The sequence below is a fragment of the Xiphophorus hellerii genome, chromosome 5 (assembly GCF_003331165.1).
Source record: "Xiphophorus hellerii strain 12219 chromosome 5, Xiphophorus_hellerii-4.1, whole genome shotgun sequence".
NCBI classification, from domain to species: Eukaryota; Metazoa; Chordata; class Actinopteri; order Cyprinodontiformes; family Poeciliidae; genus Xiphophorus; species Xiphophorus hellerii.
Window position 1 is genome coordinate 28,312,625 of NC_045676.1, and position 17,083 is coordinate 28,329,707.

A 17,083-nucleotide genomic window follows, 5' to 3' on the forward strand; every position below is an offset into this window, starting at 1 on the left:
TTTTACATAAAATAAATCAATAAGATGGTGATTAGCATTAAAGGTGAGCTGGCAAATATGAAAATAAATGCAGAATCCAGCATTTCCAATAAGGACATGGAATTTGGGCTGGTGAAACTTTTGCACGAAGGGAAAATTCGAAGGTGATGGGATTGTGGGGGTTAAGCGAAAGAGATAAATGGAGTTGGGGAGATGGGATTATCCAGCCTTACGAGGGACGGGTGGAGATGGAGCGGAGGGAGGGAGCGATGACGAGAGGAGAGATGCTGGGGAACCCACATGAACAGGCCATTACGATGATAGATAGACGCGAGGAAGTGCAGGGGACAGAGGGAGGGAGTCATCTGTTGAATAGAGATAAAGCAAGCGAGGGACAAAAAGGACGAGAGGAGTGGCGTGAGGGGAATGAAGGGAGCGGCGATTATGAATGATAAAAAGAGAACGCGCGTTCAGAGCCATGCCGAGTTTTATTTCAGTGGATTTGTTAGCGTTGTGGTCGCCGTGTTCTGTGAAACACACAAAAAATTGGAATTCAGGTGTAAACAGAGTAATTGCTGATTAATTTACAAGTTTGAGTGTTTATGGTTTCTGTCAGATCTCGAACTGATGAAAGACACAAAACGCAGCCAGAAGCAGAACCTTTATACTCTGATTGGTAGGCAATGTGGGGTTAAGTGCCTTGCCCAGAGGCACATTGACATGTGGCAGGAGGAAGCTGGAATCAAACCAACAACCTTCCGATTGCAAGACAACTTACTCTACCACACAGCCACAGACGCCTGCGTTAGAATATGCATTCAAACTAAGCTAATATCACATATTTTTAAAATTCATTAAACACAAGCATACTAAATAACTTAAGCTTAGTGATTCTTTGCATTTTTTTAAACCCAGAACATACATTTATATTTTTAAAACATACATTTGACCAAAAACTAAATTATTTTCAATCATGTTTCTGAGAGTCACCTTAATTTCACCGTAATTTCATGAATTATGTAAAGCAAATTTTCAGAAGGTTAAGCAGATGTTAATTCAAAAAATGAAATAAAATATATATTTATATAAGTATAAAATGCCAACTGAATTGTTTTGTGATCTAAAATGACTTCTTTTATTCCCTCATGGAAATCTGCTTTTATCTTACCAACAGCTAGCTCATCACAGAGTTCATTTTATCGACTCTCACCACTGTTTAGTGAACTAAACACACACTTTGGTGGTTCACACACACCTTGCAAAAGTGTGTGTGGAAGAGAGCGGGAGGAGTGTGATTGGCCTGAAAATGAAGTGGCTGGATGGAGTTCAGCCACTAGCTGCTCTGACATGTCAAAATGCCTTCTGGGAAAAATCAATACCTGGAGTCCTTCCGTGGAAATCCAACTCTGGGACGACGCTGTCGGGCTCGAATTATGCAGAAAAGTAGAAGGTCATAACTGCTGATTTGTAAAGATTATTACTGTGAATTACCCTCATCATCCTCCATCAGCGCCGCATGTAAGTGTTTATCTGTTTAAAGCCGCGTCCCTGAGGGGATCCTGCCATCTTTCTTGATTTTTAAATGAATGTCACTTTTATGATCTATCAGCTATTGGCAAGAAAATGATCAACATAGATTGGAAGTGTCCCATATGATCCACTATTATTATTATTATTATTATTATTATTATTATTATTATTATTATTATACCCGCAGTTGTACCTGCAGTTATTTAGCTCCATGCTCTGTACTTGTAGCATGGATAGGGAAGCAAATCTTAGCTATAACAAAAACAATTTACCACAGAGCTCATCTCAGAGTGCAGCATCAAACACACACGCATGCATGTGTACACTAACACCTGTTAGCAGGAGATGACTGAATGATTGCGCTCGTACTCTCGGTGGAGGATCTGTGTGGTGCGAGTCAATTAATTGCACTAATGGAAGTTCTCCATGTCTGGCTCCCACCGGCCGCAGCTTAAAAGCCTGGGTCTGTTGTCTGCATTACCCGCAGTCCCCACGGGAGGCGCCGTGTTGGCAACCAAGGCAACGGCCATCAGCGTATTCCCACTCTGTTGGTTTGTGTCCATCTGCTCCCAATGCGCCTCGCCTTTAATCTGGTTTGAGCCCGTCTCAGCCTGGTTCTCACCTCGGCTATAGCGTTTCCTTCTGCTCACCGTTTCCACAGCTGGCGCAGGCAATTTCAGCTGGTCAAAGTTAAAGACATTATCTATTATATTTGGTATTATTAAATCAATTGTACGAGCTAATTGAATACTTGTTTTATGTTCCATCGCTGCTAATAAAAGATTGTAAAAGATTTTACACCCTGAAGACGGAACCATTGGAGATATTAAATTCTAAGCTAGAGGAATCCTTTTACGCTGCACATTATAACTTGAATAATTGATCGTCTTTCCTTTATAAATTGCCCGTAAATGGCTGCATATTTCAATCTTTTTTTGAATTAAAGCCTAGTTTGATAGTGCTGCGCTTTAAGCTGCTGCAGACTTCAAACGGACCTAATCAATGGGAGACGTCCGTTTCATCTTTCTCAAAGGAAATCCCGGCCTGTGATATTTATTACCCGACAGAAACAAAGTCAAGGTTAAACTACACCTTCGCTGCATTTTCACCTGAAAGAAATCCAGTTACAATCGTCAGCCGATTTAATTTCACTGCTGCTTTCAGATGATCGGTTAGAAGCATGTTCTGGTGTTTACTAGAGAACATTTTACACTGCCTGTAGAACATGTTCACCCACTGGGTGTTTTACCCCTTTTTTTTTTATTGCTTTTGCAAGTCATGATTAATAAAATTTGGTTTTCATTACAGAAAATTTTACCAAAAAAAACTTTAATGTCAAAGTGAAAACTGAATTCTGTAAAAAGTTCCGTAACATATTCAACAAATAATGACTGCATAAATATTCACTCCTTTAAAAACAGGTTTTAATGACGGTTTTATAAAAGAATATGTTTTACTTTCTTTCTTTTTTTTAAAATAACAGCAACCCCTCTTGGCCCCAATTAGCTAAATACTCCATCCGTCTTCAGTCTACTTTGCATGCAGCGTTAACCACCGGTTTAATTTTCTTCTGGAGATCTTTGCCGAAGTAAAGGCTGTTTGACTATTGTTACTGTGGAGTTTGATGATTTATTAATTATAATATTGCAATTAATGGAATGAAAATTTCACAAAACTCTTAATAGTTTCAGGATGAGCAAGAGGATGAAAGTGTTGATGTGGAATAATGGATATTTGCGTTCAAGATGAAACTACAGGAGTCGGTTGAAAGACTTTTTCTTTTTTCTCATGTATACGCTCATCTGGAACACAGCGACGTGTGTCTAGAACAGTTTTTATTTAAAATATTAAGTGTGGCATAAAACGTCATATTGCGGTCATTCTAGATAAAAACAAAAATGAAAAAGGAGTAAATGTCCACTAAAGTACCATCACCTTTTTTTATTAAACTTCTAGAAAAACGTGGAAATTTCTGAGTTTGAAAAGATATACATTTGCAATAACAACTTCAGAAATGTTCATATAAATCATCTGAAAATTTTCAGGAAACAATTTTATTGTTTTTTTTCCTTCCAAGTTCTCAAATTTGGAGCTCAGGAATTGATTTGGGTTTTTTTCTGAACATTTCAGAGTTTTGTTGGTGGAAATATACTCCTTCTTTTTCTTTTTCTCCCCCAATCTACAGTTGCCCTAACACAGCGTTTTAATTATGAGATACAATCATAAAACTCTCAAATTTATTGTTCAGTGTTAAGCACGTCATCTTTAAAATCTCTCTCTGGTGAGCAGGACATTGCTGAGCAACGTCTTGTTCATGTCAGTTTGATATTCACCACCCGGCTGTCACAGAGTGAGGACCTGAAGAGGCATAGCAGACAGCAATGACATGGCCTCCAAAGCACTTACCTCCCAACTTTATTAAAGTGTGATCCACACAGGCCCAACTTTAGAGCCCTGAGGCCCAAACCGATCCACCGTTCCAGGACCAAACAGTTCTACTTAATATCAGAACTGCATTTGAGTAAAAGTATTGATACTCATGGTCAAAACTTACTCAAGTGCATGTAAAAGTTGATTGGTCAAACGTTTACTCACCTTAAAGTACTTTTGAAAATACTTAACTATTCAAAAGTACAAATTATATTTTTTAATGTCAGTACTTTGCAGTGTTATTTTACCGAACCTTTTAGCTTGCTGAAACCAGCTGATGATGCATTGACACGTTGAGCCACTCTGCTACAAAAAGTCTACACCATGTGTGAAAACTTAAGCAAAAAAACACAATTAAAAAATGTCAGCTAATGTTATTATTTTAATACTTAAAATTCCTAACACACAATAAAAGCAACAACAACAAAAAAAAACAACAGGAGAGACTTTTTTTCTCCCAACAGCAACACTGGTAACTATAAGTAATGCCATATTTGACATGGAAGCTTACAAACACCAAACATGGCGCTAACATCTGGCCATGGCGGTGCTGGTTTCTTCAACCGTCTCCATTGCTGAGTTCTGTTTGAATGAAAGTGGGAGCTCAGCTCACGACACTTACAGAGGATGACGATGCGATCCAATATTTGTCTTTGAACTGTAGCAGAGAGAAAGTCTGACGTTCCCTCAAAAAAGAAATACTCAAGTAGAGATACTCAAAAAATGGTGCAGTACTCAAGAAAATTCACTGTTACTGTCCACCATTGATTAAATGTTTGTACACAATCCGATCAACTGATAGAGTACCCTACTTGGAAAAAAAATGTTTGACAATAAATGGCTATAATACTTCAGGGTTTCTCACAGGAAAACTTGCTAAGTCTGGTGGTAGAAGTGCTATGGCAGTCATCCAGTTTTCGAATTAAAAATGTTTAAAGTTGACTGGAAATGTGAAAATATGACTTGGTGATTATGTGTTATTGAAAGACATTATTTGCGATACCTAAACATCAACTGTAAAGTCGTATGAAAGGGAAACAAAAATTAATCATCTGAATTAAACAATTCTCAGCCTGGTGGCCCCGCCAGGCTGATAAAACCCTGCGGGATACTTTTTACACATGTATACTGTGCTACGTGTTAGTGTACTCACCGCATATCTGTATAAAGGTCAAGCTGCCTGCTTTTAAACGCTGCACTTAGCATGTTCACACTGCTTTCACTCGTCTGTGTGTCACTGCAGGCATGCGTATCCTGGTGAACCTGCTGCTCGACACGCTGCCCATGCTGGGTAACGTGCTCCTCCTCTGCTTCTTCGTCTTCTTCATCTTCGGCATCATCGGGGTGCAGCTGTGGGCGGGGCTGCTCAGGAACCGCTGCTACCCAGAGGAGAACTTCACACTGTGAGTCCAAGTCTAGTTTTGTGTGTTAACCTGTGAAAACGGGTGTAAGAAACCCCTAGTGCACTTCTGTCTCCATGGAAACGTGACTGTAACAACGTGCCCTAATTTCATTTTGTACACAAAAAAATAAATAAATAAAAAGTAAAAAGCTTGCATGAATTAGAAAATACGTTGCAGCTCTACATGTGAGTGACGTTTGCAGTGCCAGTGTCTCCCAGCTCTCTTCTCATCACCTGATCTGAACCGGTGAGAAGAATAATTACATCATCTACTCAATTTACTGTTATCACAGCAGAAAAAAGAAAAGAGATGAAGAGCCCCTCCGGCTCTCAGTCTCTCGAGTCCTAACATAATGAGGCTAACCTCGTTGTGCACGGCAAAATGTGCGCAAAGCAAATATCATTATCTCGGAATCGAGTTTGGCACTTCATTAAAAGTTGAAACGTGCGTGTGGTTTTTTTGTTGTCTTTTTTTTTTTCTTTTACATCATGTGAAACTTCTGCTTACGGTATCAGATGATAATTCATTATTAGTCAAGTGGAGATGCACCAAGCCATAGGTGAAACTTAAAGGTAATTTTAATCATGTTTGGATCAATAGAAAAATGATTTTAAACACTGAAGGTGTGATGCTGCAGTTTTTACCGATTTTCACTCATGGCAAAAAGATTCTGAGTTTAATTCCTCTCTTTTACCACAATTCAATATGAAGGGGAGTACTTGTTGTTAATGAATTTGAAAATGAAAATTTAAAAAAGCAGTTTGCTGCTAAAGATAACCAAAATTATTTAATCTATAACCAGTCGCATTCTGTCAACTGATTGCTAATCGGAAATATTTTAAACCTATCTGTCTGCGATTGGCTGCTCTGAGAACATGAAATGTGCAACCATTTTCAATTTAATTCACCTTTACTGTAATACACTACATGCACTGATTAAAAACAAATTCCATCTAAATTTCTGTCAGAAACATCAAAAATAAATTATTTTTTTTAATCTCTCTTTGACATAATGTCTGTAGATTAACGGACTTCCTCGAGCCAAAGCGCTGCTGTGTAGCGCGTGTATCAAAACTAAATATGGGCCTTTTAAAGTCCCAGAATCAAACTGTAATTCTTTAGAGAAAACTATGCTCAGTAAACAGCACACAGTTTGTTTGAAGATGGAATGAATGTCAGCTAAACTAAGGTTCCTCAGAAAACTCAGGGAAAAAGAGAGTGAAAGTTTACAGTTGTTTTCACAGCATGGGGAAGTATAGAGAAAAAGACTACAGATATTTTAGTTTCTTTTTTTCTGTATTTCTTGTGTGCATGTTTGTAAAGTGAAGTGCATTTCACTAAAGTGCCATTTTACAGCACAATCAAGTGACTATGTTACCTTCAGTTGTTGTAATAATGCTGTATATCAAATATGACTTAAAAGAAATTTGACTTTGTAGTATAACTCCGTGAAATTGGGCCTCCGTCTCTCATCACAACATGGCTCCTCTATGAACCCTTTACCAACATTTTTATCAGAAGTAGCTTTTATAATGAGCTCAGCAGATGTTCAGCTCCACCAGGTGTTTGCTAATTGCTGCTGGCTAGTCTGAAGGAGCGGAATTGGTAATTTGGGCGACGGGGGGCTGCTACATGATGCAGAAGAATGGGAGCTTGGAAACAGTAGTATGGAGCTAGATCCAAGCAGGCGTTTTGCACAGCTGGATGGTTGCCATGGGAGATTAAAGGATTTCTCAAACATGCATGAAACAATCAAAGCAACACTCCAGGTCTGCTTTTGATGAGGGAATAACGTTAACATGATGTTAAAGCTAAAAAAAGTCCAATTTTGCACAATATTTAGTTACTAATAGTGTTTTTAAAAGAAAAATAGATATCTACTTTGCTAGTTTATATAAAGTCTTGTTGGTGATCCCAAGTCATAACTGTATCTCGGGTTTTATTTATTATTCGTTCACTTAAATAAGAAGCAGGTGCTTATTTGTGCTTATGACTTTTAAATGTGATAAAAAATAAATAAATAAAGGATGAACTCTAATTGTAGTGTTTATCCATCCACCAGTCAGAAGTTAAAACAATCATTTTAATGTTCCCCAGCAGCATCAGGAGCAAATCAAAGTTCGAAGCCGGGATATTTAACAGGTGTTGTTTGTTTTTCCAACCGGTCCGTTAAGAGTAAAGCTGTGACTGCCTGGGGAGACCGAACTCTCAGCCAAGCGCTTGATTAGCCTGCTTTAGCGGCATGGAGGAATGGGTTTGACAGGTGTTAGCACTGCCAAGCCCAGTGAGAAAATAATGATCTGATAAGAAGCTTTGGGGTAGGTCATCACCATGGCAACCATGTCATAAACAAAATGGAGACTTTTAAAGGGAACACAATTATGGGATGTCCTACCCCTACACTTGAACCGATGGCGAGTTAATTGTGGTAATGTCGTCCAAAGAAAATAAATTATTTTTGTCTTGTTGGCCGTTTCATGTTTTTTTTTTTTCTTTCCCTAATTGCTGAAGGACAAGAAAAAAAAAAGCAACTTTAATTCTTTGCTCAGGTGTCAGTCATTTCCTCAGGTACAAAACGATAAAAGGTCTGTCATCCGGTGAAGTTAATCATCTTCATACACAGAGACACATCTCCAGTAGTCGGTGTAATAATGAGACGGGCTGCTGCTACTGCATGTGGGCTTAGTCACACACAGCAGTGGCGGAAAAGTAAAGTAGAGAAGGTGGGTGGGTGGGTTACCTCATTTATTTCTGGTGGCTTCTCGCCGCTGCCAGAGCCTGTGGTCGGCAACGAAGGCAAAAACACAAGCGGCAGAAGTCGCAGGTGGCCCACAGGAAATCATTTCTGGACAGACCCGCGGCTGGAAAGCCGATGCTTTCTTAACGCACGCATGAATGTGAGCTCATATGTAAATTGCCATAGAAACGAGAGCTTCGCTGTGGAGATCCGTGAAATGAAAGTGCTAAGTAGTTGCCTAAGAATAGTAAGATTTGAAAAAATAAATTTTTTTTTAGCTATGAGAAGGTTAGAAAATCCAATATAGGGTCAGCTGTGCTCCCCGCCTCTCTAACAATGACCGCTGGAGACAAACAATCCTGCAAGGATAAGGGGGGTTCAGCCGCTGGATGGGAGGAAGAAATAAGTGCTTTTCCTCATTTTTATGAGAATATTTGATAAGATTTGCAGTAGACTTAAGTTATGTAACATCTATGTCACATGGATCATACATAGGATCCATAAAAATGCCATCAAATAAAAAGAATACAGTCCACAACCCTCCAACAAAAAGTAGGTGGTATGAACCTGCTGGATGTCTAAGAGACTTCTTTTGTGACAGAGGTGGAGTTTTTATTTATTTATGTCTTCAGTGTAGGTTATGTACTGATTAATAATGTAATTTAAACAGGCTACAGCTAGTTAGATTTAAATAACCAAAAAAACAAATTACCAGAATATTGTTTCTATGAGAAGGCAGGAATGAAAGGATTAAAATTTTCACTCCGCTTTTGCAAACGGAAAGAAAAGAAACTTTTATGTAAGTCGAGTCAAATGGAGGTAGAGGTGAGGGTGGGAATAAAATCTAGCAATTAATTCTAATACTTATTTTTTTATTGGTAATAAAAAAATGTGTTAGCACTTCCTAAATTTGGTGGACTGCGGACAGTAATTATATTTCTGTGGGTCAAAAAAAGAGAGAAATCAGAAACATAGGTTTAGACCTCTACTTTTGAAAATAGGGGAGCAGCTTGACACATTGAGTTTTCACTTTTTCCTTTTTTTGTGTGCGTGTTTTATTCAAACCTTCCTTTCTTCGGCCACAAGAACTCTTTGAAGAATCTAATATAAGTTGCAACATTAATGTTCCTTGGGATCAGTAAAGTATTTTAGAATTGAATTGGATTGAATCACTCCACACCCCTAGTATCTCCGTTTTGATTTACTGTACAGGATCGCCATTACAAATCAAAAGACTTTAGTACAAACTTGTAAAATCACTTTGTTTTGGCAGAAAACAGAAGAGCCCAACACCAAAAATCAAGCCAAACCTTTTCGTCAAATCATCCTTTGAGAAAATGCTGTTTTGTTGCTCGGTTGCATTTGAAAAGTGTTTTCTTTTGTAAGATAGTCCATCAGGGTTTATAAAGGAGACGCTGAATGCTTAAGAGAGACTGACTGAGTGAAAAGCGACGTAGCGCCACAGTTCTTCTGTTGAACCAGCTCACACGCTAGGTCAGATATAATTGCCAACTGTCTGCATTTATCAGTATTTTTTTTCTGCTCTGCCCCTGAGACAGAAACTCAGATCACAGATTGTTCTGCTGTTCTTTATGTCCTACCTCTGTTTTATCCTAATGTGAAGACAAATAATATAAAAATGTATCTTTTTTCATTGTTTTTAGTATTCTTGACTTTAAATCTGTAAATGCAGTTCAGTTGGCTCATAATTCTATCATTTTCTTTCTGACATCCTGTTTCTTTGCCTAAAAAAATAATACATTAAAGCTTTAAATGCATTTTTGACTAACTCTGACTTCTAGCAGTTGACTATGATGGTAAAAAGATAAATTGGAATAAACTAGGTAGGTGAAACCAAAAGTGTCAACATATTTTTAAGTCTTAAAAACTGTGAAACACTTTGGAGTCCTCTGGACTTGATAGGGTGTCATACAAGTACAAAGCCATTTACCATTTTACCGTTTAGTAAAGCAGATTCAGTACAATGCCAGGATCTCAAACCAGACAGAAATTATACAAAAAGTGGAAACAACTGGGAATGACGGCAACTTGGACATAAATAGGTAAGCCACATAAAAACAAACGGCCGGTTCAGCAAATGCTGAGGCCAAATCAGTCGCTTCAGACCTCCAAACTTCATGAGTCCTTCGGAATCGACTCAAAAACTGTAAATATAGAACAGACTTTCATGGAATGGGTTTTCAACCAAGCCATATTTAAGCGAGTGTAATGTAAAGCAGTGAATGCAGCGGTGTAAAGCACACTGCACTCGGACTCTGTGGCGGTAGACGTGTGTTCTCTGTACTGAAGAATCATGCTTCTTTCGATGGAAGAGTTTGAGTTTTGTAGTTGCCAGGACAACAGCACTTCCCTGGATGCATTGTGTCAAGTGTAAAAGCCGTTGCAGATGGGATTATGGCTTTTGGCTGGTTTTGAGGAGGCAGCCTCTTAGTTTCAGTGGAAAAAAAGAAGATATGAATCACTTTGTTTCATTCTCAGGAAATAGACTCAACTATAAAACTTAACAGGCATATTTAAGCTCTTACTGTGATTTGCAGATTAGAGGGAAAGAAACCAGAAAAAATTGGTGAAATTAGTGATTCCTTGGGTTGAGCAGTTGGTCAGACAGCTCTGTGTGAGGCTGATCTGTCACCAGTGTGAAATCAGTCAATTTGACTGCAAGCAAAAGTGCAAAGTACAACATGCAAGGGTTGGCACACCGAGAAACTACATAAAATGGTCAACTGTGGGGACAGACGGTGCTGATGGCGCTGAGTTTGAAGTGTGCGTGTTTCTGTATAGTGCCGTCTTTTTGCCTGTCCCCGTCTGATCTCATTTTGTTCAATTTTACCATTACACGTATAATGAAGTCCCTCTGTGTCTCCCCATCCTTTCATCCACTCATCTCCATCTCAGAGAAAATACTGCTCTATGTTCCAGTCTCAAACGGCAGAGCTGCGTGAGATGACCATGAAGGACATGCAGTTTTGCTCGCTTAGAAAACATAAACAATACCCAAGGCTGAGTGTCCCCTTCATGGTATATAAAAGCATTTTTTCCCTAGTTTTGTCCCCACCCTTATCTCTCTGTTTCTACGAATCTGTGGACTATCTAATCTGAACGTCAAAATTGGACCCAACAGAACCTTAAACAGAAGGTGATTTCAAACCTTTTAAAAAACAGTAATAGCCAAAATAATTATACGACACTCAGCGTACAAAACATGAACCCCCGTCTCCACATGAAGGTTTTTATTTAGTTGTGCCTGGAGCAACACAACTTGCAGTTTAAATTACACTTTTTTTTTTAATAAGTCACTGTCTAAATCTAGAAAAATGACACAGAGAATTGTATTAGCATGATTTGTTATTGCTCTTTGAATCCCACACTTGTTTATTTTTAATGATGACTCAATTATGTTTTGGTTTTTTTTTTCTTTGGACGGAGACCGAGTCCTAGTCTGATACTTCATTAAAATCAGTACAATGGTGGATATTTGCAGCAAAATAGTGCAATCTACTCAGTCAGTATTGCATGAGCTACATTAGCATCGTGACAGAGGGGCACTTAACTCGCTCTGCCAGGACGTTCCAGATACGGCAGTCTCTCCAATCCCCTATTCCTGACAGCAACATATATTATTTCTGGAGCTTTCGGAAGCTTCGCCTCGCGATACTGCTCCAGCTTGACTAGAAAGCTGCTCTAATGTATTTAAACATCTTTATTGCTTAGGGTCACATTAAGATCATGAATTGTCAGCTTGTTAATCTATGATTTGAATGTTAAAATAATATTCAACCGCACAACTGCTATCTGGAAGATCTAAATAGTTTGGTAAACAGGGTTTTCAGTGGGTTTGGTTTCCACACCAAGTAATAATGGAACAAATGTTGCAATTTTTTGTCTACTAGACTATCGGGTGTGAAGACCTTCTATTTACAAACTGCGCATACATTTGTTTTTGGTTGACCTGATTTAACCCAATGCATGATTTTGGCTTTTTAATTGGTCCGCCAACAATATTTGTTCACGTTTATAACATAACGTCCTTTCAACACTTCCAGGACTACGGGTATCGGTCTCCCCCGACCTTACTACATGGCCGATGAAGATGACGAGCGGCCCTTCATCTGCTCGTTACCCGTCGACAACGGCATCATGTCCTGCTCAGATGTGCCAGCCCGCCGTGAAGGAGGCCGGGCCTGTTGTTTGGACAAAGAGGACGTTGTCTACCGTCAGTCCATTGGACTGAGTCCTGAACCTTTGACCAATAACAGCGTCAGTGTAGCTGGCCTGTGCGTCAACTGGAACCAGTACTACACCAGATGTCATACTGGAAGCAGCAACCCACACAAAGGTGCCATCAATTTTGATAACATTGCCTATGCCTGGATTGTCATCTTTCAGGTGAGTGAAAAGTTCCATCAGTTTTAATTGTTTTGTTTTGTTTTCTATGGCTTTGGTTTGAAATCGTGTTTAGCCTAATGGATTACGTCCTGCCCTTCCCAAAGTTCATGACAAGGCATTGTTCTGGTTTGAATATTGAAGTGGGCTCAAGGATTTGACGAGCCAATTCAAGCACTTCAAGTGGCTTCATGGATTAAGAGCTTTGCACAAAACTGCCTGTGAATCACCAGCAACAGAAAACAAGAGTGGGTCAGGATAAAATCTGTGCCAGCAGCATTTACCTTAAGCGTCCACAGAAAAGCAACTTCATGTTATGAATGCAGACCAAACTGTTAGAAAACATAGTTTATTCCAATTAAGTTGTGCAGCCTGAAATGTTTTGAATTGGCATTCACTATTGAGTGTTATTTGCAGTGTTCAATATGCTGCTTCCTTTTTGCCTCTTTTTCTGATAAGTTTAATAATAATTTAAATATTGTACATACAGCGGAGATAGATTTAGGCATATAGTACTCAAATTAGCAAAATTCGGTGTAACTAGACATAAACTCGACCACGGTTGGGTTTATGCCTATGCTTCTAATCAATCGTTGGTTAATGGGACATATATGCCATTTTGGCTGTAATATGATGTTTCAACTGGATTTGCTTCAATGGCTGTCCAGATAGATAGATTTGATTCATAGTTTAATATACATAATTTGGAACAGGTTTTGTTACTCAGAGATGTTACCTGATGTTTTACCTGATTTCAAACTTATGTTAGCAAAACTGACTGACTGTTAGCTTTAGCTTGCCTGGAAAAATAAACAAGCATATCGCCAAAAAGCTCAAATCCTTGATGGAACCTTTTACTGAATGAAAACTCTGTGGCCCTGAATTTATTGTGTCTTCTTTACTTTAGGTGATCACTCTGGAGGGCTGGGTGGAGATCATGTACTATGTAATGGATGCTCACTCTTTCTACAACTTTATCTACTTCATCCTCTTAATAATAGTAAGTCTTGACTGTACTTTTGTTTAAATCAAAAATGTTGAACACATTACACGGACTGACTAAATGCTTAATGTAAATGTGGTGAATCTGAATAGGTTAAAAAAAATCACATGTACAGTTTAGTAGAGTTTTCATGAGAGATTTGGTTACATTACTAATCTGGACAAATATGACATAAATTATGAATTGTGAGTTTATAATCATGTAAGGTTGGTTGAGTTCAATTTGTCAGTAGACCTGTATTGTTTCTGTCCTCTGTGTCTTACCTGTACGCATAGCTAGACGTGCACTCTCACAAATCCCTACATACACACACACACACACCCCTGCTGAGAGCTGCTACACAAATCCCTAAAGAATCCTCCCTTTTGTTCCCATAAAACACTTTTTAATTCCAGTCCTTTAGCTTCTCTATGTGTGCCACAGTACGCTTTTGTGTGTGAGCGTCGATGCGTGGCTTCCTCGGTATATTTCTATTTTAGCTTGTCGGCGTGTACTTAGAAGTGTGTGTGGAAGTGTTATCATAATGCAGCGTGACTGCTAGCTCCAGCTACTCTGCTACCCAGGGGCTGTCTTGTCTTTTTTATTAGACTTTTAATTGCCTCGCCTTCTGAGGCAGACACAAGCTTTTTCGCGCTCTTCCCTTTCCCCGCCGATACTCTCTTCATTCGTTAATGTGTCACTTCTCCTAGTATCACTCTATCTCCTTGAATGTGTCAATCTCTGCTCCCTGCACTTTCACACCCGCAACACATTCCCCTCCGTCTCTGCTTTCTCTTTCTCTCTCCCCAAGTCCATCTTTTCCATACGCCATTCCCCTTACACTATTTTTTGTCTTCTGACTGCCTTATATCTCTCTTCTGCTGCCTTCTTTTCACCTCTGCGTTCTCAGTCGACTGTGTAAGCAGTCGTCACTCATGTAACTGGATGCGATTCCATTACAAATGTGTGCAAAAACTTTGCTGATATTTTGCTAATGTCGAAAAAACAAAATAATAGTGTTTCGTTTAAATTAAGAAGCTCAATTAAAATCGCGCATGCGTACATTTGTTCACGCGACAAGTCAAAAACATCCAACTATTTCCTGTCGACTTCTTCATCGGTTAGCTCCGGTTGTTGACAGTGTGACTCATGTGATTTGACAAAAGCATTTCCATTGCAGTTTTGCGAAATAAACCAGTTTTGATACGGTTAAAGAAAAAAACCACCTCATTCTAGTGCCAAGACATTTCATCAAAAAGAATTGGCATATTTCCATTAAGCAAATTTATTTTCACAATTCCAAATTGCGCAACTACTGTATATGGTCATTGGAAATGCTGCTACAGTATGTCTACAATCTATTCTCAGACACATATTGTCACAAACAATAAAACATTCAAAGTTATTTTCTCACACACACACACACACACACACACACACCCCGACGCACGAAGACAAATTCTCACGGTCTGGCTCTGATTTGCTGTTGGACACTATCCAACACATCAAACCGCCGACATTGGCTTCCTACTGCTGATTTGTGAAATAATGGCCGCCTTTTGATGTGAATGCGTCGTTTACCAAAGGATGAAGAGAGGAGGAAGGAGAGAAGAGTAATAACCAAAGGCAGGAGTGAGGATTTGTGGAAATTAAAAGAAAGATGATGAAATGTGTGTGAAAAAATTTAGATAGGGGGAAGAATGGCCAGATATGCAGCATAGAATACGCGAGGGAGAACCGTAAGATACCGAGTGGGCTTAAGAGAGCCTGTGATGAACGGGGATAAAACGGGAATGACTGACAGATGTGAAGAGGAAAAACTGGGAGGTGATGGTGACGGACCGGAGTGTCGGCATGAAATCCAGGAGAGGATTGGAGGGCGAGCGAGCGAGGCGATGCGAGCGCCGTCTTTGATGTCAAGTGGAATGTCCTTAATTAGAGTGAGTCTCTCAGCGTGTCCTCTTATGGCTCACATGCGCAGGGCAGACACCCTGATCACAGGATCGGGGTAACAAGCGTGTCATACAATAAGATACATGCCAAACCCTTCAAATTAAGCCAGTGTAATGCTACATTAAGGCAGGTACATATACAGTTTGTGCCATACAGCATAAAACATCAAAAGCCTGGCATAATTTGAATCCCAGACTGAGCAATATTGCAACATTCATCACATCTGATCAGCCAAGGCCCACTGGGCTGGAGCAGGACCCACTTTTACCTCGCTACCTCTCACAGGCCCCTCTTCCAGCAAACCAGCTCCACTGTTAAACTGGTGCCAGTGCTTACTTTGCACCAATTCCCATTGGTTTCACTACTTCTTCTGACTCCGGAATCAATAAAGTGGTTCTTACGTAGCACCAAACCTGAGGTGGACCAGAGGAAGGAACTGCTTTTGTGGCTGCAGACTAACTGAGACCAGCAACCAATCTAAACATTGAGCACCACCATTAAAAATCTGGAGTGAACTTTGTTTCCAATCTGCATCGTTTAACTCAAAAACGTAAATTCACCACACTTAAACGTTAATGAAAAAGCCACATTAGGCAGTCCCTCCACGAAGTTGTGACGTTGCGTTCGCAACTGTTGACGCAAATTCAGTCGTCATTCACAAATTTTTGCGCAGACTTGCGATTTTCACCTGTCATTGTGACGTTTGTCAGATGTTATAAAAGCCCACTATTTTAGTGGCCAAAGGATTGACAATATTGTGCAGAATTTGTCAACATGGACATTCTGAATTAAAAGACACACACACAAAAAATCCAAGCATACAATAGTGCTTCAGCAATAAAATACTTTTTTGTTTTTACTATGGGGCATTTCCAACATCTTTACCACCCCTGGTTTTCCACAAGTAGTCAAGTTGTTTTGTTATTGTAATTTGTACATTAAAACCAAAAATATATTTATTTCTCTTTCACTTTCTATATTCCAATTTGACATTTCTCCCGCTTGCCATCGTCAAACCGGCGGACAGACGGAGAGGCTTTTATTAATGTCCAACAGACTTTCCAACACAGAGTACTAAGCCAGCGAGCAACAGCGGACTGAACGTATGGAGGGAAAAGGAAGTATGAAGAGAGAGAGAGAGGGAGACGGGTTTAAACGGTTTGGCGGTTTCGCTCTGATGCAGCTAAAATGAGGTAAATCAAACTGAGAGATGGCGTGGGATACAGAGAAGATGACAGGAGATACGGCTTGAGGGGAACTAGATGACATGAGATAGCATCAGATGGAGAGACAGATGAAACGAGTCGGATAAAGCTGACAAATTCCTCAGAGTGATTATCATCGTCGAGAGTTTGAACAAGAAACCCAGCAGAGTCGGAGCATTATTTGGAAAACAGCTTGACTGTTTAATTGAGATTTAGCATCCTCAAACAACATCCTCAACATTATTTGGTTTCAAAGTCTGTCTGATAAAGCCTTCTGCTCTGACATGCGACTGTGACTCAAACAGTTGAACGCATCTCAACAATTTGACAGTGTTAATCAGTGACAGAAATCTCTAAGCACATGCCATTAAACCAACATAGTTTAGAAGACTAATCATGCTTGTCGGCTCGGTTTAACTGCAAATTTAGGATTTTATTGTTTGCATCAGTTTGCACATCA

General features: G+C 39.4%; 1 protein-coding gene across 2 annotated transcripts in view; it reads left to right on the forward strand.

Moving 5' to 3' along the window:
- LOC116720298 (voltage-dependent T-type calcium channel subunit alpha-1I-like) overlaps positions 1–17,083 on the forward strand; it is a 209,908-nt gene that overhangs the window by 108,457 nt on the left and 84,368 nt on the right. For both annotated transcript variants that reach the window (XM_032563460.1, XM_032563461.1), the window contains 3 exons: positions 5,183–5,342; positions 12,144–12,486; positions 13,391–13,483. In XM_032563460.1, the coding sequence (XP_032419351.1) occupies positions 5,183–5,342; positions 12,144–12,486; positions 13,391–13,483 (596 nt within the window). The remainder of the gene's footprint in view (positions 1–5,182; positions 5,343–12,143; positions 12,487–13,390; positions 13,484–17,083) is intronic.